Raw genomic sequence first — 27,572 nt, forward strand, 5'->3', positions numbered from 1 at the left:
CTACAAAAGCGGGCTATGACCCTACTCTGTGCAGCTGAGACACACACCCTCCTCTCAGTCACATCCTTAATTTACAAACGTCCCTGTTATTTTCCTTACTTCACTCAGTCCACACTTCATTCTCAGCCAGCTCTGCCTTGGTTGTTCTTTGGGTTTGCCTCACATGCGTCCGCTCTGCGGCAACACTTCCCTCACAGTAAGCAGACTACATGAGAAGCTAAGGAAGGAGAGCAGTGGCAGCAGGAAGTGGCAGTGAAGCTGGGAAGGTAAAATCCTCCTTCTATGTGAAAGCCAGAAGAATCAACTTCATCTACAGTAAAGACCTTACCATATTGGCTAAGCAGGAATAGGTGTGATTTAAACATATGAGGCTATGCCTATGTGCCTGACAGACGTGGATGAGGTAGACACACCCCAAAGCTTTCTTCTTCCAAGGTCAACTATATTTTCTAAGAACGTTTCTGCAAAGGATGTCTGTTTGAGATTCAGGTAGATAATCCAACAATAGAGAGGAAATTCAGTTTGTTAGAAAAGAAACAGGAAGGGAAGTGACAAGCAGAAGCAAAGAATGCATAAGATGGAGCTCTGAGCTATGCTGCCTGTGTTATTTGATCCTCTCTCTCTGCAAGGACAATGGGTAGAAGTTTCAAACTCCATTTCCAAGCAAGCCAAATGCTCTCCAGATATAGGCGAGAAACAGGGAAGTTTTTTCAACAAAGTAATCTACACAGGGGGGCCAAGGTGTATTCTTATATTCTAAAGGTCCATCTTATATACTAGCAACTAGGTAATTAAAATTTGCTGTAATAAAGCACATGCCAGAAGCCCGAAATAAATGTCAACAAGAAAACAAGAACCAAGGAGCTCATTGGCCTTCTTATTTTCTTTCCTGATTTTGATACAATAGTATGGAGATTAAGAAGCCCAGAACATACAGGAAACAGAGCAGCCACTGCAGTCATTTCACTTCACAGGGAGAACTACTTCCATTTAATACAACATCTGCACAACCAGACTGGCCTTGAACAAGTCTAAGAGATAGCTGAGGATGTTCAATCTCCAACGTACCTGAGATCTTCAGACTGAAAGTTCTACTGCCCTAGAAAGAGTAGAAAAAAGAGTTCTAACTACTCTAGAAAGAGAGCCTTTTGTGTCAGCTGACAGCAAACAAGACAGAAGCAAGCAAGTTTCTGCAGGAATCACTGTCTCCTGTAATAGAGCCCAATACCCTCTGAAGATCACATGGCTTTTTTGCCACACTTTGGCAGGGTTCTTTGTTTTCCCATGGCTCCCTAAGAGCTACCACCCACTATCAATTAAGTTAAAATTAGCTTATTAAAAATAAATCACAGGCAAACTTGTCATCTATCAAGAAGAATGCATACAGCCTAGATACAGATCCTTGAAAACAGCAGTGATACCATGATTTGCTAACAACTTGGTACAGCCAGCAGGGAGCAGTGAATAAAGAAGGACACATCCACCCCAAAGTCTGGAAAGTGCCAGAACTTCTACATTCAAGAATACTGAATTTCAGGGTCTTGCCAAAAATACATGTTCCCTTCAGCACTTGCATTGAAAGCCAGGGAGACTTGTGAAAAAATTCACAAGATATAAGGAAGAGAATCTACACTTTGAGGGTGGTGAGGCACTGGAACATGCTACTCAAGAAAGTTGTGGCTTCCCCATTCCTGGCAGTGTTCAAGGCCAGGTTGGATGGGGCTTTGAGCAACCTGCTCTTGTGGAAGGTGTCCCTGCCCACCGCAGGGGGTTGGAACTGGATGATCTTAAGGCCCTTTCCAACCAAAACCATTCTCGGATTCTATGATAAGATACTGCATTCTCTGAGTTCCTAGAAGCAAGGTAGCCCATTGAATTAAAATCTTCAGAAGCAGGAAAAGCTTTAATAAGTTTTTTATTTAGGATCTTTTGAAAAAAGCATTAAGCAATCAGTGGTTCTCAAGGGGAAAAATTACCTTCTTTCCCGGGACAGCAGGGTTGTGCCACCTCATCCCCGTTGCTTTAGGGTTTGAGAGCGTACAAACATAGAGGAGTCTCTGTGGCTGTTGCTTAAAAAGTAACACAGCAAGACCTTCCCAGATAGCTCTCTACTGCCAATGCAGACAAGCTCAATAACGCAGACTTCTGAGGAAAGAATGATATTGGCCTGCAGTTGGAGAGCAGCTGTCAACGTGGTGCCTGATGGTTCAGGCAAAAGCCCCTCTCCCATCCATGCAGCCCATCCTGAGCTTCGACCAGCATATACTGCCTTTACCCATTGTACAGGGAAAAATGTATGGCACTGGGACAAAGCTGCAGCTTCATTCTTACACTCCTCCATCAAAGTCATTTGAAACGGACGATGGTGCATCAGTACTGAAAAGGACTCTCTATATATTATATTTCACAACCATATTCTAGCTTCATAAATGAGCACAAATCTGAAATATGCACCAAACTAAACATACAATCTGCTTCCTTTTAAGGCTTCTCTACATTGTGAAAGGAATCAAAAAGGCTGGTCTAGAATAAATTAAGGGAGGTTAAATGTTCTTCAATATCCTGTTGCTTTGCACTGTGCACTCCGCTCACAAAGTTCAGCTTTTCAACTCCTGCTCCCCAAACGACGGCACTACTGATGAAAAAGCAGAGCTCAGTAAAGAGCACTAGTGTCACCAGACAACAATTGCCAACAGACACTCTCATTTTCCTGATTTTCCCTTTTTGCAGCTCCTGCTACCAACCCTGAATGGACAGTCCCACCTCAGGACGGTGCCTCCTGCAGTTCCCATGCCTCCTTTTGAGCACCGGTGTGAAGCACAGGGGTGTGAAGTGGCAGAGCACTACTTTGGGCTACTTACAACCACACTACCTTGCCTTGGGGTAACTCTAGTACTGCAACAAGTGTGGCCCACCACAAATACCTTGGAGACACAGGGACTGGCAGCCTGCTGCTCAACAAACCCATGTCACGGCACAAAGCTGTGAAAAAAGCATCCAGATGAATATCAAAAAGCACACATCTCATAAAAATACCTGAAAACAGGAACACACTTGAGCTTCCAAGCACCCTCCTAAAATACAGAATCACAGAATGGTTTGGATTGGAAAGGACCGTAAAGATCATTCAGTTCCAACCCTCTGCAATGGGCAGGGACACCTTCCCCTAGACCACGTTGCTCAAAGCCCTGTCCAGCCTGGCCTTGAACACTGCCAGGGCTGGGGCAGCCACAGCTTTTCCGGGCAACCTGTTCCAATGCCTCACCACCCTCACATTAAAGAGCTTCTTTTTAACATCTAATCTAGACTTCCTCTCTGTCACTTTGAAGTCATTCCCCCTTGTCCTGTCACTACATGCCCTTGTAAAAAGTCCCTTCCCGGATTTCTTTTAGGCCCCCTTTAGATACTGGAAGGCTACTAGAAGGGAAGGTCTCTCAGGAGCCTTCTCTTCTCCAGGCTGAACAACCCCAGCTCTCTCAGCAAATCTTCACAGGAAATCAAAAGCAACCTCACCATTTTTGTTGACGCCTCACGCTCGCATCTCTTCCCGAGACAGCTGTTCAAACGCCCTTACCCACACGCGGTAGCCCGGCACGGCTCACCTACGCTCCCGCGGACTCTCAGTACGAACCCTGACCAACGATAACCGCGTACCAGCGTACCCAGCAACGCCGTAACACGCAGCACCGCACCGCAGAGGACCACACCGATGACCGAAGCCGTGGCACGAAGCAAACATGGGGTGCCAGGCCTCCCCAAGATGGGGGCGAGGCGCTCCCAGCGGCGGCAGGAGGCGAGGCGAGGCCAACGGCCGCCCCCCCTCACCCGGAGCTGTCAGCGGCGCCTCCCGCCTCAGCCGCACCAGCCCTGGCGATGCACCTTCTCCCTCCCGCGCCCGCCTCACACAGCGACGGCGCAGCCCCTGGCCGCTCCCGGAGCCTGCCAAGCTCTCCCCGCTTACCTCCGCAGCCCCGGTTGGTCCCAGCTGCCGGCACCAGCCCCGCACTCTCAGCGGCTCCGGCGGCCCGCCCGCTCGTGACGGCACCGGGAGCGGCGGCCCCGCCCCGCCGCTGGGCCCGGCCCCCTGCACCGCCCGGCCCCGCAGAGCCCCGCCGGGGGGCGGGCACGGGAAGGACTGCATCGCTCTCCCTCCCGGCCGGGCTGGCATAAGCCTGTGTCGGTAGGGCCGCAGGTGTCGGCCTGCCTGCCGGCCTCAGGGCCAACGGCCGGCCCTGTGGTGCTTTGTCATCCCCGGCCCCACGGGATCCAAACCCACAGAAACTGCGTTCGCTTGTGACATCATCTGCAGGCAGGAACTGGGGATTCTAAGACAGGAAACGTCACGGGGCTGAGAAAAACCCGCATCGCAGATGTGAAGTTTGAGCCAAATAATTTGAGATAACAATCCAGAATATTTTTTTCTCTGCTAATAAAAATGTCAGCATGTTTCCTCTGTTTGTCCTTACTCACTTGAAGTCCCACTTGAAGCCACTTGATAGCTGGATCGACCAGCTACGGTTGCTGAAACTGTGATGTAGCTGGAGCCAGGGCTCCATTTCTTAGTCAATCTCCATACCACGATGCTGTCAGTGAGGGACTTAACCTGCTCAAGCAGTGCTAAGTGTAATTTGAAAGACCATAAGGAGAGGTCACAGTCCAGCTCTTGACTCATTCTGTTACATTCACATGGCGCACGAACGCCTGGGGAAAGGCAGGTTACTTGCAAGCTACTCCCTGGGAACTCCCTGGAGGTTTGCAAGGGGCTCCTGCACACAGGAAACACCCTGAACTGGGAAATTTGGGAGATACACACACAGACACACTCTTCTGGATGCCTCCAGCCAACCGTGCATGACCCACAGAGGACAGCTGCCAACTACCAGCTGAGTCAGTCCCAACACCACTCCACCGTAAGAATCTGAACTTGCTTGTTGCAGCTCCCCAGTGCTGGAAGCTGCCAGCTCAAGTCCTCAATATGATCTGAATTTGGATGGAGAAGCCAGGAGATGCACCTTGAATTTTTTTCTTTCCTTTCCACCTGTCAACAGTGAAATTCCTTGCAAGCACTTCTTCAAAATCACACAGAACTTAGAGGAGGCATTTTCAAGGCCTTGTCAAACATATGGGATTTTTAACATTTATCTTTGGTCATATTTTGGCACAAAGCTAATGAACACATGCCATGTTTTTAAACAAGGAGACAGAAAATAGGAGTTCCTCTGCATACCACACAAACTTAAAGCTATCCTCTCATAAAAACATTACATATACTTGGCCAGAACAGGCTAGAAAGCACATAGACACTGTCACTAGCACACTCTGATTTTCATATAGAGCTTGGCAGCATTAAGAAGCATAAAATATCATGGTTTATCTGTAGCTAATTGTAACTGATTATCAGAAGGGAGTTGTGTTTGAGCAGAGGTACTTTTAGAGCTGCCCCGGGACACTTACCAGGTTCAAGACTACTCAATATTTTCCTCAAAGATGTAGAAGTGTGTATAAGACTCACTGCTGATTATATTTGTGGACAACACAAAAGCTGGGACTATGATGAACTAAAGAACTGCACCATCACAAAGAAGTTCTGGAATAGCTGGTACAATAGATACTGTTCAAAATGATTATTATTTTTTATAGCCAAATCTCAGGTTATACACCCAGGAAAAGAATACAAAGCCACACCCTGAGCACTGGGGAAAGAGCTGACTGAAAAACTATGGACTCCGATAAAGGCATCGGGATTGTAATGGACAAGGAACTGAACACGAGATCCCAACTTACCACTTGTCACAAAATGCAGTATGAGTCTCGGAAGCACATCAACAGTGTACAAAGAAAGAGGGGATTTTACCCATATGTAGATCACTGAAAAAAACCCAAGCAACATAAAAGGGAATTTATCTCCTTCTTATAAGATTACAAATATGTGAAGGGACTAAGGCAGACAGGCATAACACAAGATTTCAGGAAGTCAATCCATGCATTTAATCAAAAAATATTAAGAGCACACTTACGTTTCCCCCCCTGTCCCCCCCCAAGTTTTAAATGCATTCCCAGCAAGAAAATACAACCTAGGACCAACCTCTTTCACAGAGCCATCCCCATCCCTTTTTCTGCAAGTGAAAGCTGAAGTCAATTTCTGATCACCAGACAGACCTGCACTTTCAAAAGCAGGATTACTAGCTACTGGAACACACTCTCAAAAGAAAACATTTTATGCCCTTTTCAAGAGCAAGCGCCTTTCTCTAGCATGAAAGCCTTCACAGGAGGTCACACCAGATAAAGGGTGTCAAACTCTCACCTAGACTGCTAATATAATGCGGGAAGGGACACTTCACCAGATGCCCAATCTCAGCTGATAAAGGGCTTTATGTAGTTTTTGCCTTTATACTGAGCAATGCAAAAGCTTACACATCTGACAATGAAAACCCCCAGCACACTATTTACCTCCATCTTCCTTAGCATGCCAAGGACCTGACAACCTCCAACAGATTTCTTCCCACTCAGACTTCCAGAAGCCATCCTGCTATAGCCATTAGAGAGGTATGGCTCATACAGAAGCAAAAGCCCGAGATTCAAGGGCAGTATCTAACAAGTATTATGTGTCTGTGACTTAGGTACCAGAAAGACTTCAGAACTTCCCCCGCTGAAAGGGCCTCAGAGATTCCTGCCATAAGCTAACAGAGAAAGTCTGTATTCCTCATCCTTCATGATAATGAAGGACAACACAATACACTTTCACAGCAGCACAGTTCTCATTAGAGCTTACAAATTACCAGCCAATTACACTTTCACAGCAGCACAGTTCTCATTAAAACTTATAAATTACAAGCCGATTTCTGTATTCACTATTTTTTCCTAGCTTCTTTCAAAGTAATAGAACCAGTAATGCAAAATCAGAATTTTATTCCCTCAAAGCGTCAACCAAGTCATTGTGGAGTACACCACTTACAGAAATAGACAATTTTCTGCAGATATCTGTGGCAAAACTATGCCAGAAATAGGTAATTCAGCATGCACATTTGGGAAAAGGATCTTAAGGTTTTTGGTTACTATTCTGTCAAGTAGAGTTTATGACAAACTAAAACTGTCACACTCTTCAGCTTTAAACAATGAGATACAGATTTAGAATAAATACACATATTTTAAATGACCACACATCAAGCACTAAGGCAGCATGAGGACTCGTGAAATTCATCATGGCAGCAAAGCTGCTACAGTTCTATATTTCTAAGTTTTCCAACCAAAGGCTTAAACAACAGATACTTCTTACCACCTACATTCTGAGATTGCAATTTTAGAAGATGATTTCACTTAGTGCTCTTCTTAGGAGCAGAAGGTGTCAGTCTAGTTTGTTACAGGCTTCCACTGAAATAGTGAAAAAAGCCTATCATCCAACCTGCTACTCCCCAGAAACTTGGAAGTGAAAAGAGAATACACAACTAATTTCTTATGGCAACCATTGAATAATGAAGCCTTTTGTAATACAAACACATACATTCTGGAAGCAGAAAAACTTTCAAAAGTGCATACTTGTTAAACACCAACCCCTTTCTCTCTCTTTTCAATAGATGTGAACATGGGACTTCATTAAACAGATTCTACTTAAACAATGTGCTTAGCTTCATACTAACTTGAAAGAACAGATTTAATGACCTAAAGAATTTTCAAACCAGAGTAAATAAGTATGGCCTATTTTCTATCAGAATAAACGCATGGGTAGTTCTGCTGGATGCGCTTACAGCTACATAAACACAAATACGTTTGCAGGACTGGACCATGGAGAGAACATATGAACTGATGAAATCAGATGCAGCAATGCAGACAAGGCCTAACATAGATGGAGGCAGTCTGCAACATGAATCTCAACAGCACTCAACACCCTTTAACTCTGTCCCTGTGTAAAACAAATAGAAGAAATTACAGCAGCAGAGAAAGGGTTCTGCACACTGTCCTGTACTTACACAATACAAATTATTAGCACTGCATATATTTGTGATTCTAAAACCAGTAAGTGCCTTTTGGCACCATTTCAACCTTTGGTTCTCCGCAGTCCAACTTCACAGATTCAAACACATTACATGTTCAATCCTGCAAAATCTACCACAGACTAGAAATAAGTATTTTTTAATAAAAGCCACTGGTGTACTACAAAGCATGAGACTTAAAAATACCAATATATTCAAATTAAGACACTTTGTGTGTAAGGAAAAAGCTGGAATCATATACACAAATTTGTAGTACTTTGGGCTTTCTGTTAATGAAACCGATTCTTTTTCACACAAGAAACACTTAATAGCTCTCAAGTAGGACAGTGCACAAAAGCCCAAGACAATTATATAATTAGTCATTTTTAGACAGAATGTTACGTTACACAATACTGAATCGTTCAATGACAGTCTCTTGAGCAAGTCAGTATTTTGATGCATATTATATGCAATTTTATACAGCTTTGTGAACCATTAGGAAATTTCGACACTAGGACTCCATTGTATCAAAACACATGTTCTGTTAAATTAACAGAATGTCCAATAGCAAACACTGCATTTAAATGTACCACTTGATTTCCACCAGAAATAACTAGTTAAAACTAACCAGTTGTCTGCTCTTTTCCAAAAGGAGCTGCTGCAGTGCCATTAGGTGAGACTTAAGGGATTACAGCTAAGAAAGGAACAGATCACCTGAACCATCAAGCCCACTCTCACAGGGCAGACTATGGAAGAGTCCTTGACTACTAAACCCACCTACCATTCCCACTCTTCTCCCTAACTGACATTTAACTAACTGCCAACAGGCTTTGAATTTATTTTTACTCCCTTTTTTTAATGCCCTTTTTCTTTTCCCCAAAGGGAGAAGGCTTGTGAGTAAAAACTTGAAATTAGAGTGCTATAATTAATACTCTTACAATATTTATATACAATTTATCTACTGTAACTATAATACACAGTATTTATACAGCACCAATTTATCATTTTAGTATATGTAAAGAGATAATATGGTAACTAGGGAAAACAAAGTATGTTTACAGCACTTCGACAAGTGAACTAGCTTTCACTTCATCAACAGAACATGAAAATGTAAAATCGGCGTTGATTTATGATTGCAAAAATAAAATCCTACACATACAAGGAATATAAACACACTTTGCAGTTGCTTAAGACAGACAGAATAATCAACACACACTCTTTCACTCAAGTCATCAATTTTACAAGTGTTAAGTGCTGCATGCATCTGTTCAGACTAAATGTAAATCAGCCACATGGCTGTAAGTTTTAGCCAAGAAGTTACTATGACTCTCTCACCTCTCCTATTTCCTAATCTTGTTTCTGATCACCTTGCCTGAAGTTATTCAAGTTTCCACATGTAAGAGCTATAGTACCATTTATTTCTTCAGACACACTGAAGAAAGGAAAAAGAAATATTCTTCAGAAACAAGTTCTTAAACAGAACCAGTAAGTATTGATCACAGTCGTGGTTTAAGCACTATTTAATGCTTGTTACCCCCATAAATCCTGCTTTCTTACCAGGGTGGGGCAAGAGATGTATAACACCTGATAGATGTTATCTGTCTTGAAGAATACTGTCATACCTCAGATAGATCTGCCACAGCCATACTTAATCAAAGGAAAGCAAAACAATAGTTCCCTCTTAATTTCTTTGCTTTTTCACTTCAGTTGTTTTATAACTTATGAAACTATACGAAATTTGACTAAGCACTAAAATTCTCAAGGAAGAGTAAGTATTAAGAAGTGTTAGGCAGGAACTAGTTACCATTTAAGTGAATGAGAATTTGAGTATTTTATACCCATAAACAAGAACCAAAAGATTTCAGAGAGAAGTGACAAAGTAAAAATGAGAATACTGCTTACACAAAGTAGAAAGTAAATTTGTGGAACACTACTTCTATAAACACAATAAAGTCCAGATCATCATCCCTCATTTGGATTAGTATTTATACAATTGCTTGGAAAATAATGCAGAAAGATCATTCAGGGTCATCTCAAGAGGAACTCAAATACTGCTGTAAACACTTCTAAAACACAGTAATAGCTGCCATGGTCTCCTCAGCTGTTGGCCTGAGGAACACCTTCCTCGCCCATCCAAAGATATACAATTAGCTACAACCAAGCATCCAGCTTTCAAGTCATTGATTAGGATAATGCTATAGTTCTTTTGGACTTGTGTCAATACAATAAAGAAGACAGACTACTTGAAAGATAAATCGGACATCTTTTAATTTAGAGAGACCAAATGTAAACCTAGTTACCCAACAAGACTAGACAGTGCTAGTAACCATCTACATCAATTATCACATTAAAAGGATTTGTAGCAAGAGAAAAGAGATGCCATCCTTGTACATATGGGACTGGAAAAACATCACTGCTCCTACTTGTTAGTGCAGGTTTATTGGGTTGCAAACCTACTGGGGTGGAAACAGCTTGCATACATTTCAGAACCTCATTCAACTCAAACAGCTCTATCCTGAGGTACCCTCTGGGATACCAGTTGAGTGAACTCCAGTTTCATATGGTGTGTTACGTGTAATAGTAAACATGTTCAGAATTAGTGAAACCACAAAAGACCACTTCAAAACAGAATGATAACTTCTGCAGCTTACTCTGGATTTTATGTATTTTATTGCAAGTGCGTGACAAGTCCTCATCTTGGCCAGAACTTGCAGTCCTAAACTTGCCTTCATTTTAACATTTAAAGTCACATCCAGGTCAATCTATTGGAATACTCAGGATTAGGTACCTTCCACGAAATTACTGTATAAAAGGATGCAGCAGACAGTCTTCTTCCTTTAGTCTCTGTTTTGTGTGAAGTGCTCATGAGCCCTGATTTCCCGCAGCTGTGTCTCTCCATGGGGACTTCAGTATCCTTTCCTTCCTCTGAATCTTGCTCTGGTATCCAACTGAAAATTGAAGTCAATATATTAAAAACATGCATTTTGCAAAATAAATGCTTTAGAGTGCTTGTGAAATCTTGGCACTTTGTAACAATAGAACAGAAATACAGGCACATCATGTAATGATATATATATTGCTGCTGCAACATATACATATATATATATCAAATAGATATTTCAAGCATTAAATACACAGTTTTTTTCCTATCCACAGAAATAATAATAACTTGTCACTTTATGTATTAGTACAGTTTATATAGGAGGGGTACAAAAAGCTGTGGCAACTTTAATAAAAATACAGAATGGAAGAAAAATTTTATGTACCATTTCACCTGCATGTTCTTCATTATGCACCACACTGCCTACAAACAAAAGTGAGCCCTGAACTACTTATGCTTAGAAAGTTTTGATACTACCTTTACAACACCCTAACCATTTTTGAAATGTTGTGGAAACACAACCAAGACGTTTCTGGATAAAATAGGGGAAAATTTACCTAATTACATTTTTAAAACTGACTTCACACTATCATACTTAATGGCTCACTGTTAAAAAAACCCCAAACTGTTACTTATTATGAACTCAAGTCCCCTAAGAAAATTAAGAATAGTGTAATTTGAATGCAAGAGCCAGCTTCATCAGTGAAAGCCTTTTTTCAATAGCACAACCTCTTCACTTAAATGTTCTCCATACAGATCTCTTCCAATGACCTCAAACAAAAGTTAGCTTGTCAATGTCTTATCTCACAATTACCTGACCTACTAATATTGCCTAAACCAAAGCTTTAATAAAAATAGCAAAAATGCCTCATTTAGCTGTCACATTCTAAGCCTAATTCAATTCAAATATGCATTTTTCCAACTCTTTTATACTCCACTTTTTCTTCAGATGTACAGATACACAAGTATTGTGAATAAACTTCAAAGGCAGGACTTATTCTGCTTAATGACACCAGTTTTACTGATCTGAGTGGTCTTCTTCAGAAAACAGGAAAAAGGATGGCAAGCATGCAGGCCGCTAGCAGGAAACACACCACCACACTCACCATCGATCTTTTGCATGCAAAAAACGTCATTTGCAAACTTCTACAGTGTCCTTCCCTCAAGCACTGCTTCGGGCTTTTATTTTCCTGTGAGACGAAAAACAAAGGATTACACACTTAGATGCATCGCCGAAGCTTCTCAGTAAGACATCAAACTACTTCAGATGAGGTTTACTCGGGATTTTGTCATGGTAGGGTGACTCGCGCTTTCTTCTGAAGTTCCCATTTCTTAACCTTCTTAAAACACGAATTAAGCGGCTTGACACAGACCTCGGGGAGGGACCCTGAGCAGGCCTCGGGGCACCCTAAGCCCAGGGAGGCGACTGCAGCACCAGCAGCAGGGCCGCGAGCCCTATCCCGGGAGGGCAGCAGCGCTCACCTGCAGGACGCAGGGGCTCTCTAGCAGACACTGCCGCAGGTCCTCCCTCACTCCCCCGCAGGCCTGTCCGTCCTCCTCTTTATCCTCATAGTACTTAGGCATGGTGGAAAGACCGGCCCTACACTTCGCTAAGACCTACTCAGACACCACTACCTGCACAGGCCGCCATCCCGGGCGCCCTCAGCCCTATCGCCGCTTCCGGCGGTAGAGAGGAAGAGGCGGGGTGGATCCAGGAAGCAAACCGGAGCGCTTGCGTCACCGACGTTACCGGAAGGCTGTGGGCTCGGGAGGCGGCGGCACCACCACCAACACCGAGCGAAGCGAGAGTCGCGCCGCGGCAGCAGGTGAGGTCCCATCCGCTTACCGGTCGCTAAGGGACGAGCGGCGCGGTGGTGTGAGCCTCGCTGCTGGCGGGGAATGAGGAGTGTCGGTGCTTCCCACCCGGCGCTGAGATGCGGGTCCCGCTGAGAGGGTGGCGGCTGTTGCTTGTGAGGCGATCACGGATGTCGCTTCGGGCGATGCTGGGCTTGTGTGGGTTGAACAGCGGGCGGAGAGACCGGTAATCGTTCCCCTGCCTCCGGCTGCGCGCTCCTGCCTTTCGCCTGCTGTAGAGCCTTGTCGGCCTTGACTCGCTTTTGCGATGGGGCCCCAGAGTTGGGGCTGCCTGGCAGGCGGTACTGAAGCAGAGGTGCCTGCTCCACCTTTCCCGCTTACTGCCCTCCCCAGCAGTCGGCCAGAGGACTGTCAGGACATGGCGGGCTCGCATGTGACTGTCACAGTTCATACTTGTGCGTAGCATTTGTAACTTACGTGGCCTGAATGGCCTGATCGTGGTTTTAGTCCTCATTACGTGCTAAGCCGAATACATCTTTTGAAATTCCTTCTTCAGCGAAATGCTGCCAACTACTTCAGTTAGTTCCCGGAGCCAGAGCAATGGTGTGCTGAGCCCCAGAGATGCTGCAAGGCACACAGCCGGAGCAAAGCGCTACAAGTACCTGCGGAGGCTCTTCCACTTCCGACAGATGGACTTCGAGTTTGCTCTTTGGCAGATGCTTTACCTGTTTACTTCACCACAGAGGGTTTATAGGAACTTTCACTACAGAAAACAGACAAAGGACCAATGGGCAAGAGATGATCCTGCTTTCTTAGTACTTCTCAGTATCTGGCTCTGCGGTGAGTGCAAGGGAATTGCATAAAATAGAGGCAGGGAAAGTTTAGGAGTATGCATTTGTGGCCCTTCTAATAACACACAGAGAAAAGGACCAATCTATATGTATTATCCTTTAATCAAAGTTGAACAGAAGAAAATGACCAAACCATTTGGAAGTTAAAGTGGGAATTAGAAAATGGAGGAGACAACTAATAGTATGTAGTCTTGAATTATTCTATTGCAACTCATTTCCTATTGCATTTCAAGCTATATAATTCCCTGTAACTTCACAGACAGTAATAATATGTCATGCCATACAGCAATGCTTTGCTTAAAAAAATATGAACACTTGGTTTATCTGAGCATTACAGATAAAATGCTGCTTTTGCAGTAAAGGCCCTAGTGAGGTTCTGCATATTGCAGAATTAAGCTATAAACAAAACCTCTTGTGTAGTTTTTAGACTGCAAATATAAGTCTTATCCTATTTATCTTCTGTTACATAGCACGCTGCTTTTAGTAATACCAAAACTGTTAATTCTAAAGTAAAAGTATGTATCTCCACACACATGGTTTGGGTTAACAAGGAACCTTTATAAACAGAAGTACATTATGTTGTAGTTCTGTGTGGCCTTTTTTAAAAGGAGTTTGGGTGGAGCAACAGAATTTGCTGTTACTTTGTTAAGCCCAAGTACAGATGAGTGTTCTGTAATTCGTGAAAGGGGTTATATTATGAATAAATAGCCTTATGCTTAGTTTTGGGTGGGGAAAATATTAGTTGTGGGACTGAAAATCTCGGAGAGAAAAATAAGAATGAAACTGGACGTTTTGTAACAGTGTACTCAAAAAGACATAGTGGTGTAAGATCTCATGCTTTCTTTTCCACAGCTGATTTAAATAACCTCGTTCTCCTTTCAGTGTCTACTGTAGGATTTGGATTTGTGCTGGACATGGGGTTTTTTGAAACAATAAAGCTGCTACTTTGGGTTGTGTTCATCGATTGTGTAGGTGTTGGCCTCCTGATTGCAACTCTGATGTGGTAAGTAGTGAGGGCTGAAACCTAGTTCAGTATTGCTGATCAGATAAGGATCTTCCTCTGCTGTTTGCATGACACTTGGTTCTTTGGGGCAACATTATGAAGTATGTGTTGACTATAGATTGGTTTGTGCTGTCATGGTAATTATTTCAAAATGTTGCTTTAAAAAAGGATGCATGTTTTTCTTTCCTATTTTTTCCTGCAAAAGGTGGATGCTCAGAAAGTTTGTATTATGATGAACATTTCAACTTGTTTTTTTCTTCTTGTGCTGGTTAATCTTCAGCAGTAATGCCAAATCAAGACTGTGGTGATCAAAACCAATATTAGTTCATTTCTTATTTTGGTTGAACAGCTTAGGTAATGTAAGCCCGAGGATGACTATATTTAAGTAGGGCAATATACAATTGGCTCATGCTTATTGCTGAAGACTTTAGCTATTTCTACTATAAGCAATGTTGGTTCTATTTTGTGCATGTTTGCTGGTCGCTGCCAGTTTTAGCCTGTAATGTCCAGAGACTTAAAGAAGCAGAGAGCAGTAGCGAGTAAGTTTATAACGCGGGCCTCAGCACATCATAGATGTGTCCCACACCTGCAAGGGAGCCATGAAACAGTGGGAAGTCACTGTTTCTGTGCTGTGGCAAGGGGAGGGGAACAAAGAAAATGTTTTCATTTTACCAAGAACATAAGGAAGTAAGAGCACTTAAAGTTGAGTTCTTAGGAACAGAGCTGACATCTTAAACCAATACCAATCAGAAAAGGGAGATTCAAACAATAGGAACTCCCATTTGTAACTGCAAAATTCGGGATGAAGCACATACCGGAACTGTACCTGACAGATGAAAGGTCCCTCTGACCTTCTCTGCTGTCTGGCCCAGGAACCCATAAATTGCTTGGGGAAGAACACAGAGTAATTCTTCACTGTATCCTCCAGTGATTTGTGACTCTGGACACAGTCTCCTGAGCCAGAAAGACATTCAGCATCTGCTAGTTTTCCTCTGTCCCTTAGTCAGCTTCCTGCAGGCCTCACTACCCATCACCTGGCTCCAGTTAGGTTCAAGTCTCTTCTTCCAGTGCAGGATCATATTCTTTTCAAAAACTCCCCCCGTTCCTAGTGAGTCTGAACCCCTTCTTATCTCTCTCCACCTTGCACCCAGGCTCTGCCTCCTTCTGACCCTGCCCTTGGTGTAGAAAGTACCTCAGAGGAAGCTACCACAAAAGCTCTGGTCTCTTATTTCTGAGCATGGATTGACTTCTAGTTCCTCTTATAAACGGGATATATTTTCTGATGTCAGCAGAACTTCAGCTGGAGAAAACAAAGTCTTAAGGCTTGTTTCTCAGCCTGTCGCACCAGGCAGTGCACATTCTGTTAGTACTTGTCTTCAAAAACAAGAATGGGCTCACGTTAAGAGTGCTATCCCTGCCCTCTTTCTGTGCTTGCAGTGCACTGGTTCTGTGAAGATGAGTTAAGCCATCCCTGCAGGAGGTGTGCTGATTGTGTACAGGCGCTTCTCTGAAGTCACCTCCTATGTGTACAACCCAAAGAACTTGTGACTGCAGTGATAAATTGTAGCACTGATCTACTTAAAACAAAGCTTTGTTTCTGTATTCCCAGGAATGTCTCAGCTGGCTCTTGAATGCAAGGGATGTAATTATAGTTTTAACAAAACCATTTTGGCAATAGCCTGGCCTCGTAATTCTTGTGTGTTTTCTCCCAGACAGTGGAAGCTTTGTCAGGGTAGAGCTAGGATCACACCTGTCTTACTGTCTCAAACCAATGCTTTGTCAGTCAGCTCTACAGTCACATTAACAACGTTCTCAATTGTCTTCTCATGTAGGTTCATTTCTAATAAGTACTTGGTGAAGCAGCAAAACAGAGACTATGATGTGGAGTGGGGATATGCCTTTGATGTTCATCTGAATGCTTTCTATCCACTTCTAGTCATTTTGCATTTCATCCAGTTGTTTTTCATCAACTGTAAGTAGAATAGTTCGGGTGCTTTGCTTTAGAATCGTGCTATGTCACAATAGCTGAGAGCAGTTGTCTCTTCCAGATGTCATCATATCTGATTCTGTCATTGGCTATTTTGTTGGGAATACATTATGGCTGATTGCAATTGGCTACTACATCTATGTGACATTCCTAGGATACAGTGGTGAGTAACGGCAGCCTCTTTTCTATTTGACTAAAAACAAGAGCATGATTTCAGCATATTAATTTGTAAATTAATACAAGAGATTCAGCTGAGTGTTGAAGTAATTCTGTCTTCATAGTGAAAGAAGTCTGATAGAAATTTACCAGTCCCTGTCCAGCTGTGTGGATATCTTAACCGAAAAATTATATTCTTTGCCATACTAGCTTCCTGCCCTGTATTAGCCCTGTAGCACCACAGGGCTTGTAAACCTTGTTTTTCTGGTTCCTGTGTAAATCCAAATTAAAACATTTGCATTGGATAAAAATTCTGTAGTGAGTTTAAGACAAAACATTTCCAAGGGTGTTACCTCTCCCAGTTACCTCAAGTCCTCTCTGATCTGCGATGGTGGTAGGACTAGTAGGGCAGAAATGACAGCAGAAGTCAGGCAGAGTGGCACTGTTTTTTTTCTTGCTGTCTTCCCCCACAGCCATTCTATGTGAAGCACTTTCCTGGAAAGGGCACTGCTTCATATTTGCTTTGGTTTGGTTTCTGTTTCAGCATTGCCCTTTTTGAAGAACACAGCTATTCTTTTGTATCCGTTCGCCCTTCTCATCATGCTCTACTTGATCTCCTTGGCATGTGGATGGAACTTCACCAAAATGCTTTGTTCTTTCTATAAGTACAGAGTGAAATAAAACCAGGACTTCACGTATCTAGTGTTTATTTTGGTTTTATCTTAGCTGTCTCAACAGTAAAGAAAAGAGCATTTTGTAAATTGTTGTAAATTTCTCTTTATTGTAGATAATTGTGTAAAAAAGTTTGAAGTGTCCTTTTTTTTATTAAAATATTTACAACAGTAAACATGTTAGCAATTTTGTTCAAATACTTTTGCAGTACATTCCTAAAACAACATTACTTGTACATCTCTGTAGCCTAAATTTAACTGCAACAAGTCTATTTAGCATAACTCTTACTGCAGCTATTTTGCACATACTGGCATAAGCTCTACATTATGAGGGTTTTAAGTGACACCAAAAAGCAGTTTTATTGAAGAATAATATTGGAATACCTTGCCTTGAATTGGCTGAACGTATGGATCTCTGTAGCATTGCAATGGTAAAGCAACAGCTGTCTCTAGATACGAAACTGTCCCCTCCTTTCATGAAAGAACTGGAGAACAGGTATATTTTTATGACTACTTCAAATATATATGGACAACTCTGGCACACAGAAGAAACAGTGATGAAAGGCACAATTAACATGACCCATATCGGGTTTCCAAATATAGCAGCAAGTTTTTAAACCAATCTCTATTCTAACAACCATCCTTACACGTGGCAGGTCAATGAACACAGAAGGAAAGTACAAGTTTCATTTGGCTACAAGGGTGGGCTCATGGCAATGCCTGCAGCTGCAAAGGCCACAAGGCCAGGGGTATAAACTGACCATCTCAAATGCTACCTTCTGGAAATGGGAGATGACAACTTTCCAAAGTAGTGTTCAGTATGAAACATGAGCACTAGGATTCAGATTCCAGAACAACACAAGAATAAACTGGTTACAGTAAGACATAGTATTTCAATACTAGAATTTGATGTCTAAAGAAAAGACTGTATTTATCTTAAAATACCAAATATGCTGGCAGTGCATCTTACAGTACTGTGTGTTTCAGCCACTGTTAAGGCTTGAAGAGAATCATGTTTCCCTCTCAGCAGATGCTGAGCAACATTCCCCTTTTAACAAGGAAAGCACTGATCCATGGAAGGCAAAGGACTCCAGTTAAGACCTGCTACTGGCACAAGCTCCTGGCTTGCAGGCAGCTGCAGCCCAACTGTACACCTTTTCCCTAACAGGAATCCAGCACCAGTGATCACCCAATTCACTTCAGCAGTGAAAATACTTCATACATAGTGCCCCATGGTGCAATATCAGTGAAATCAATGAAGGACTTGCGGCTTGTGTACCTTCCAATTAGGGATATCCAAGTTTGTCATTGTTCTCAAAATTAAGCTACTTCAAAAGTTCCAGCAGCTCACTGTTTACAGCAGAAATCAGCAAAACCCTTAAGAGGCCACTAAGTTCAGAAAAGTGACACTCAAAGACCAATTTCTTACATCAGCAATCAACGCTAGCCTGAAAACACCAGTTGTAATTTAATAGCCTTTCAGCATTACGCTGGTGATTGCAAAGATGATTTAAAAACACAAGGGCTTTTTCCCCTTTCTACTATAGTTACTCGCTTTAGCTTTTTCAGAATACATAGTTCCTACTAAGAACAAATGTAGAACCTACGGTTAATTTTTGTCAGGGGCCAAGGTTTGTTCTCCCCACCAAAAAACTAAAATAGTATTGTCCAAGTCGGAAGCAAACTACAAATTACTACAATACTTCATCTGGAGCAAATATTTCCAACAAAAACCAGAGGCTGCTGAAATGATAATACACTTAAGGAAAAAAAAAAAAACACATGAAGGAAAGATGTTACACAGTTGTTCAGTTTTGCCAAAGACCTAATCATACTCCAGCCCATTCAAGGAATTGTGTATTACATGGGCAAAGTATAAATGGCTTTGCTCTAAACTGACCCAAGGTACTTAAAAACTGCTTCTGAAACCATTTTTAACTGTTTGTACAAGCAGCAATACAACAGAAGAAGCCAGTCTTTCATTGGTCCATGAATCATATGTTTGTCTGTTGGAATTTTTCTAAGACACCTTTCAGTTAAGAAAAACCGGATGTATCTATATTTTCTACAGGTATGAATGCATGGTTGAGATGCCTGCAAAAGTACAAAGCTTATACAGTGCTTTAGAAACACTCCTTAATTGAAAAAGTGTTACTTTGGGATCACATCCTGGTCACATAATTTACAAAGCTTTCTGAAGGACTACCCACTGAATAAGCAAAGCAAGGTCATACTAAGTCTTTTATATCTCCTTGCTCCAGAGCAACCCTCCTCAGCTTGGAAAAGCCAGCACTCATACCAGCCAGCCTGTTTGGCATCCAGTATAAGAAGTTACGAATAATTTGCTCAGATAATGAAGGTTTCTGGTAACGCTTTTTGCTTCACAAAGTTCCCTTTTCTGAAGCTTTAACAGCATCAGAAGGAACTGACAGGAACATAGGATCATAGGATAATGCAGTTTATCCTGAAACACTTTCCATGACTTGATTACTGTAAGATTTAGTGGCCTAGAGGGTATCTCTAAGGCCACAACATAAATAACTTGAAATTAAATACAGGTAGGAAAAAACCTCCCCAAATATCAGGAAATGGGTTTAAGATGCTGAGGAACTGTTGTGGTAATACTGTAAGTTACGACTGAGACGTGTAAGAAACACCCTCTGGAGCACACCCACCATAAACAGTGCCCAAGCTGATGACTGCTGAGCCAAAGCATTCCCATTTCACTGTAACTCCAGGAAGACTTGCACCACTTAACCCAGACTTAAGGATTGGAATTTGAAAGGCAGAAAGCCCAAAGCAGCTGTCTGCAGAAATAAGCAGATAGAAAAAGTTTTCCCTTTCTCTATTTCTCAACAAAATCTCCAAGGAAATTTGCAGAACTGTCTGATTACACCAGGTCTGAATTTACAAAACATAATTTATATTAACATGGCACATTTATTTAGAGAACATATAAGCTCATGAACATTTAAAGTGTTAGAGCAGCCTGGAGTATTTCCAACTTCTGCTAGTAGGATGTAATAAAAATGCAACAATCTTTAGAGAAAAACCCACATATTTTGCCAAGCACTAGTTAATTTGTTGCCTTTGACAAGTTTCATCTCAACATCTTTGAAAAGTAAGTATACTGTTAACCAGAGTCCTACAATCACTGTGGTCAGGGTTCTATATATTTAAATATATTAGCAATGATTCACCTCAACTAGTGTGAAACATCAAGAACAGCAATGCTTGGAGAATAAGCACACAGCTTTCTTAAATAAGTGGTACCAATAAACTTTCGAACTCATGGAAAAAGATGAGAATCACTGGCAGCAAAACTAGTTCTATTAAGAACTGCAATGTCTAACATATTTCTGCAATCTAAATTGTAATAAATTCGAATTACTTGCATCATTCATTCACAAGCACAGCTGAGAAGAAAGCCTAAATACTTGCTTAGACATTTGCTAGATAACATGATGAAAAGCCACCACATGGCAATACTTTAATGGTATGGCATCATGTATGACAAGCAGGGCTGTGTCATTCCAACAGGTTAAATTCACACAGGATTCCGACCCTATCCATCCACATGCCTAAATCCAAAACCAAACCCTATTTATGAGGCCAGTGCTTAGCTTATGCCCACAATCTTTACAGGCAAGACGAGCTTCCCAAGTAACATTTTATTTACACCATCCAATGCAACCCAAAAATGTAAGCAAGGCCTGCCTGGTAGCTTTCTACATTTCCTCAAGTTACACAGAAGGTCTTAGCTCTGTGTACAAACCCTGCCTTCCCTGTGTCCCCAGACAACATAGCTAAAACAAAATGGCTACGGTCTGTAGAAGTAGTTAAGCTCTTGAATATCCTGAACTGTCAAAGCTACAACACAATTTTCCAACAAGCCAGAAGGAAAGACAGGTTGGCTCTGTATCCCAATGGTGATGGCTTGCAGTGCCAGGAAGTCAGATTTAGGCTCCTGTTCCTTATAAATATGTCATAAAAAAGAGGCCAAATATGTTATTCAAACTTTGATGCTGCAGATAACAATTCAAGAGCCCTGCTCTAGACCAGGGACCCTGCAACAGGTTGTGTGCACCTGTGACCTGACCACAAAGACCTTAAAAGTCTGTTCCAAACTAAATGATTCAATGTTGGGGATAATGGAAGGGTTTCTTTTCCACAGGAAAGCCTGGGCCAGCTTTCAAAATGTCAGTTCCAGGAGGCTGGTTCACAGCACAGCAGGGAATCCCTAAGCCAGGGTAGATGCCTCCCTCCAGTGTCAATCAGGCACTTTGTTCCTATTTATAGAGAGCAATTTCTGCTCTTCTTCCTGACCGTTCTAACCGGATACCTTAATTTTTGCCATGGCCATGTCCTTACACATAAGCACCTAAGCTGAAGGACTTTTTAAGAGCAGTGGCATCATTAGTACTGCTCCCACTCTGGATCTAATCCAAATCACTTTCTGTTCCTGCCCAAGTTCCTGATCCATTTAACATCACTGTTGTTTCCCTTGAAACAAAAAGGCAGGGTACTAATTTGAGGCCAAGTTCAGATCCTACTAAAAGTCAGTGGGAATTACAACACTGATCAATAAACAAGTCAAACTGAAACCTCATTCTTGAACAATGGAAGAAAATAAACCATAACTACTCACTGTAATGAGTATGTAATGTATCTAAAATACACACTGAGGTAACAGAAGTTTTTAAAAGGAGACCTCTGTAGATCAAATGTATCTAACTCCTATTAATTCTTTTGATCAAAGTTAACCTCTGTCATTCCAAAGCAAAGCTGGAGAATGATTTTCTTGTTTCAGTACAGAAAATGAAATTGTCCAGGCTAGGAAATGTCTACAAAGTTCTTTAGAAAGGACTGTTTGGAATTGAAAAAATTCTTCTAAAATGCAATGGATTCAATCTAAAATCACTGCAGATTTTGTACATAATACGAAACAAGACATTTCAGCATGCGTTTCATGTGGCTACAAACTGTACATAGTGGAAATTCACAGCCCCAAAGAAAAATCCTCTTTGGAACTCTGTTAATGCCTCTGAACATCATTCACATTCCGTGTACAAAACTACATAATTTAGAAACTTAATCTAGGGTTTTTTTAACCATGGCAGTACAGTTGAAATATGGTATTAATTTATGTTTGCATCTCCAAAGGAAAATGTAGAAAGATAACTTAAACTAGAGAATTCATAAAAAAACTATATCAATTTAAAATTTTACTGCATAAAAATATGTACTTTTCAAATTATTTTAATAAATTAAATATCCCTAACATTTTTAATATATATCCCTGACAGTCTATAAAAGAGGGTTCTTGTCATAGAAAATAAATGGAACTTCGAAAGTACCCCCTTCATAAAACATATTTAACAATAATTATATCTTTTTTCTTCTTCTTCAAGGAATGTAACAATATGTACAACTTCTCTATAGTACTATACTATCAAAATAGTACAGGTTAAGCGTAGCAGGGCTCTGTAACCATGGGATGGTAAAGTCACATTAAAGTGGAGGACAACTTAGGCCTCAGACGAACATTATCAGTGTGGCGCATCAGTTTCTGGATGGATCAGGTAAGATGGGGTTAATACAATCTTCTCTTCTACAGTAGATTTCACAAGAGGTAGAGTTCAAGTGAAAATGAAAGAAATTTGGAATAAGGTGCATGCTCAGTATTTTCAATTTGTGACTTGTTAAGGATGTCAGATTTTATTGGAAAAGTTTAAGGATTCTTTCTTTTTCCTCTAAAGCAGATTTCTGTGATCAGTTTGTAATCTTTTTAATATGAATCTGAAATAGAGAATCAGAAAAAAGCAAAGTCATGTTTCAGGGTATTACATTTCTTGGTAATAAGAGAGAATTGCTTCAGTGTTAGCCAGAATTTTGAGCTTCAAAACATAATGAAGAAATCTCACATTTGCCAGTTTCCCTTTTAAAAGGTTATACCATCTCTCACCTCATTCAGAATCACCCAAACTGCTGAATTCTGTATCACTGAAAGCCGGAATGATGAAATAGGGTTTAGGCTGGGGTCAACTGTTCCTTCAGCTACACCGTTTTCAAATTTCCCTGTAAAAGAAGGTAAAGTATCTCCTCAGTTAACTCCTGTCCAACAAACTAAAGTATGAAACCTGTGCCCCTAAAAATGTATCTGTAATATCACAAGTCACAGGTGAAACCTGCTGCTGGTGGCTGTGGGGTTGACTGGTATCATTCTCAAAACAATTCTGATATCAGATTCAGCTTTGCAGCATCAAACAAGATAGGCCACAAAAATGATCAGAGGGCTGGAACACCTCTCATATGAGGAAAGGCTGAGAGAGTTGGGGTTGTTCACACTGAGGAAGGAAAGGCTCTGGGGATACCTTATTGAGGCCTTTCAGTACCTAAAAGGGGCTTGTAAGAAAGAGGAGGAGAGATATTTTAGCAGCGCCTGTTGTGATAGGATGAGGGGTGATGGTTTTAAACCAAAAGAGGGGAGATTCAAGGGTGGTAAAACACTGGAGCAGGTTGCGCAGGTGGTGGTAGGTACGCCAACCATAGAGACATTCAAGGCCAGGCTGGATGTGGTTCTGGACAACCTGACCTAGTTGAAGATGCTCCTGCTCATTGCAGGGGAGTTAGATTAGATGACCTTTGAAGGTCCCTTCCAACCCAAACAATTCTATGATTCTAAGATGGGGCACATAATCAGAGCACACTGATCCAAACAGGATTACATATAATAAAAAACCTTGGAAACGTCTAAGAGCAGAAGCACCCAAAAAGATTTTGGCACAGATTTTAATATAATTTCATGGAGCTAAACATGAAGCCTCTGACTTATGTGTTTTCAGGAAGGCTTAAGTGTTTTAAGGACAAGGAATATTATTTATGCTCTGCTTGATGTACTCCTATTTAGAGGATCTTCAATTATATTAGGAGGAATAAGCATCCCATTTAAAAGCCCACTTAGACTTTACACTTAAACGTAGACAGAACAACTGCTATTCACTAAGATGAAAAACTTGCTCTCACTGTAACAGGGATACCCAACCTATGTCCAGCAATTAAATACAATCCACGAGTAAAATTTCTTGTCTTTTACAACAGGCATCCTGGCACTGTCCCCAGTAGCCACTTGGCCTTGGATATGCCCATCTCATCCCATGGCAAGACAGCTGTAGCATGTGTTCAAACCCAGGCCAAGCACACAACTCACATGGAGGCACTTGTGCCATCACAGGATAGCAGAGGTGATCTTACACGGCCTGGAAATGCCTCTACAATAATCTTGGTGATTGACCCTGCCAGAGAAGTTAGATGCAGCTGCACTACAACTCAGGGTCAAACTATATCTTTGTTTAGCACATCAGTCTCAAAAAAGAAATATTGGAAACAATATTAAGTAAAGCCTACAAGTCATGGACCCAAAACCAAACTATCAAACCTCAGTTTTAGGTTTGGTTTGGTCTTAATGAAAATGTCTTAACAGTTGCAGTAGTAACAACACAGATTTTTTTCCACTGGGACGTACCTATCCTAAAGTAGCCATCCTCCAAACGTCTGTCTTTGGTTTCTTTGCTTAATACCAGTTCTTCATTCTAGAACAAAAAAGCATAAATAAGATCATTTATTCTGACATAGGACTTTACCAGGGAAAGACAAATGTGTGTGCATTCTTGTTATATATTCAGCATCCATCTTTTCTAAATAATTATGAACCAACCTAGGATAATTATTTATAGCCTTAGACAAGCCAACACGAAGAAAGAAAAAGCAGCAGTGTTTCAGGACTGAGTGGTACTTGGCTTCAAAGTGGAAAAAAGAAGTACTTTAAGCGCCCCACGTAACTTGCATGGCAACTGCCACTTAAGCGGAATACATAGCAGATACTGGCAGACACAGCATAAGAAAAGCAAAGGCAGGATCTTGCTGCCTTTTCTTACGGTTGAACCAGAGATTTCTCTGAGAACAAATGAAACCTACAGCTTACTTTTTTCATGTAAGAATTTGGGTGATATGAAAAGCCATCAGCCTAGGAAGGGAAGCATTGCAATTATTGCTGCCTCCCTAAAAATGGATGGCTATCAATAAATTTCTTTAATAAGCACAGAAAAATTAAATTGGAGACCAGAGCTTCAAGAACAGCTGGAAAATTACAACCAGAATCACATGATCCCATACTAAAAGACCCACAATAAGAATTTGCTATGAAGCAATTAAAAATGCTTGACAAAACAGGAGATTAAATCCATCAGCTTTTATTTTATTTTAAGGGAGGCTGCTGAAAAAGCGATGGGGTTTTTCAGTTTCAGGAGGAAGTTGGGAGGAGTTGTGGTTTTGTGGATTTTTTGATTGGTTGGTTTGGGTTTGGAATTTGGGTTTTGTTGGGTTTTTGGAGGGTTTTGAGGGTTTTGCTTGAGTCCCAGACAAATCCAGGCTGGGGACAGTCTGGTTTCTAAGGGTTGTTTTTTGTTTTTCTGAATTCTGCTTATGGAGGATTAGGGCTGAAGTACCTGAACAGGCTTCCAGCTCTTCTGAAGTCTATGGTGGAGAAATAGGTCTCTCAGGAGGGTACCTATCATGCTGCAGCCACTGTCCCCATATTGGTGACATTATCTGCTGACACCAATGGCTTAGGAAGGGGCCAGATGCAGAATTTCCTGTTTACTTCCCCACAAATTGTGTCAATAGCAACAGAAGCTCAATAGCATTCCATTCTTGAGGGATGCTCTGGTTTGAGAAACATTTCACAGTTGAGTATCACCAAAAAAAGAGATGCTTGATGCACATTTTTTCTCATGATCGTGTGCATTCTTGTGGTATTTTGGGCTCACATGAAGTGAGAGCTGCTGCTGGCTTTGTGGTTGAATATATTTCCAAAAGTCTTGAGAAATAAACCCTATAAATCTTACTATATAATATCCAACAATATAACATCCCACATATCATGTTGTATAATTAGAATCAAACAGACAAATTTCTTTTTAGGGGTGGGGTGGTTGGAATTTCCTATTTTTGCATACTCTTAAGGAATGCAGACTGTAAGGCTGAAGAAGTGAACTCTTCAATGTTCATTTACTTTTCAGCATACTTTTCAGTCTCACCTCTGTGCCTGGCAAAATCTTGGAGCAGATTCTCCTGGAAGGCATGCTAAGGCACATGAAAAACAAGGAGGTGGTTGGTGACAGCCAGCATGGCTTCACTAAGGGGAAATCCTGCCTGACCAATCTGGTGGCCTTCTATGATGGGGCTATGAAACTGATGGACAGGGGCAGAGCAGTTGACATCATCTACCAGGACTTGTGCAAAGCGTTCAACACTGTCCCACACGACATCCTTGTCTCTAAATTGGAGAGACATCAGTTTGGTAGATGGACCACTTGGTGGATAAAGAACTGGCTGGATGGCCGCATGCAAAGAGTTGTGGTCAATGGCTCGATGTCCAACTGGAGACCAGTAACGAGTGGTGTCCCTCAGGGATCGGTGTTGGGACTGGTCTTGTTCAACATCTTTGTTGGTGACATGGACAGTGGGATTGAGTGTGCCCTCAGCAAGTTTGCCAATGACACCAAGCTGTGTGGTTCGGTTGATACGCCGGAGGGAAGGGATGCCATCCAGAGGGACCTCGACACGCTTGTGAGGTGGGCTGATGCCAACCTTATGGAGTTTAACCATGCCAAGTGCAAGGTCCTACACCTGGGTCGGAGCAATCCCAGGCACAGCTACAGGTTGGGCAGAGAAGAGATTCAGAGCAGCCCTGCAGAGAAGGACTTGGGGGTGTTGGTCGATGAGAAAATGAACATGAGCCGGCTTCAGTGTGCGCTCGCAGCCCAGAAAGCCAACCGTATCCTGGGCTGCATCAAAAGGAGCGTGACCAGCAGGTCGAAGGAGGTGATCCTGCCCCTCTACTCTGTTCTTGTGTGACCTCATTTGGAGCGTTGTGAGCAGTTCTGGTGTCCTCAACATGAAAAGGACATGGAACTGTTGGAACAAGTCCAGAGGAGGGCCATGAGGATGATCAGGGGACTGGAGCACCTCCTGTATGGAGACAGGCTGAGAAAGTTGGGGCTGTTCAGCCTGGGGAAGAGAAGGCTGCGTGGAGACCTCATAGCAGCCTTCCAGTATCTGAAGGGGGCCTACAAGGATGCTGGGGATGGACTATTCATCAGGGACTGTAGTGACAGGACAAGGGGTAATGGGTTCAAACTTAAACAGGGGAAGTTTAGATTGGATATAAGGAAGAA

General features: G+C 42.0%; 4 protein-coding genes across 9 annotated transcripts in view; 1 reads left to right on the forward strand and 3 right to left on the reverse strand.

Annotated features, from left to right (window-relative positions):
* INPP4A (inositol polyphosphate-4-phosphatase type I A) overlaps positions 1-4,033 on the reverse strand; it is a 127,212-nt gene extending 123,179 nt beyond the window's left edge. For all 6 annotated transcript variants that reach the window (XM_080612513.1, XM_080612515.1, XM_080612512.1 and 3 more), the window contains exon 1: positions 3,962-4,033. The gene's annotated coding sequence lies outside the window, so the exon portion shown is untranslated. The remainder of the gene's footprint in view (positions 1-3,961) is intronic.
* A 6,180-nt stretch (positions 4,034-10,213) lies between these two features.
* COA5 (cytochrome c oxidase assembly factor 5) lies at positions 10,214-12,540 on the reverse strand. Its single transcript, XM_080612218.1, has 3 exons — positions 12,334-12,540; positions 11,958-12,041; positions 10,214-10,918 (listed from the first exon to the last, which is right to left on the reverse strand). Exons 1-3 carry the CDS (start codon positions 12,433-12,435, stop codon positions 10,877-10,879), a joined length of 228 nt encoding a protein of 75 aa, XP_080468344.1. The 5' UTR covers positions 12,436-12,540; the 3' UTR covers positions 10,214-10,876.
* Positions 12,541-12,586: 46 nt separating this feature from the next.
* UNC50 (unc-50 inner nuclear membrane RNA binding protein) lies at positions 12,587-22,043 on the forward strand. The gene is made up of 6 exons (XM_080612217.1): positions 12,587-12,677; positions 13,223-13,506; positions 14,400-14,520; positions 16,353-16,492; positions 16,569-16,670; positions 17,208-22,043. Exons 2-6 carry the CDS (start codon positions 13,227-13,229, stop codon positions 17,342-17,344), a joined length of 780 nt encoding a protein of 259 aa, XP_080468343.1. The 5' UTR covers positions 12,587-12,677; positions 13,223-13,226; the 3' UTR covers positions 17,345-22,043.
* Positions 22,044-22,052: 9 nt separating this feature from the next.
* Positions 22,053-27,572, reverse strand: part of MGAT4A (alpha-1,3-mannosyl-glycoprotein 4-beta-N-acetylglucosaminyltransferase A) — a 75,627-nt gene continuing 70,107 nt past the window's right edge. Inside the window, exons 13-15 of the mRNA XM_080612216.1 lie at positions 24,860-24,926; positions 23,300-23,412; positions 22,053-23,133 (exon numbers count right to left, since the gene is read on the reverse strand). Of these exons, the coding sequence (XP_080468342.1) occupies positions 23,107-23,133; positions 23,300-23,412; positions 24,860-24,926 (207 nt within the window). The 3' untranslated portion in view covers positions 22,053-23,106. The remainder of the gene's footprint in view (positions 23,134-23,299; positions 23,413-24,859; positions 24,927-27,572) is intronic.

Source organism: Psittacula echo (assembly GCF_963264785.1).
Source record: "Psittacula echo genome assembly, chromosome: 3".
Classification (NCBI taxonomy): Eukaryota; Metazoa; Chordata; class Aves; order Psittaciformes; family Psittacidae; genus Psittacula; species Psittacula echo.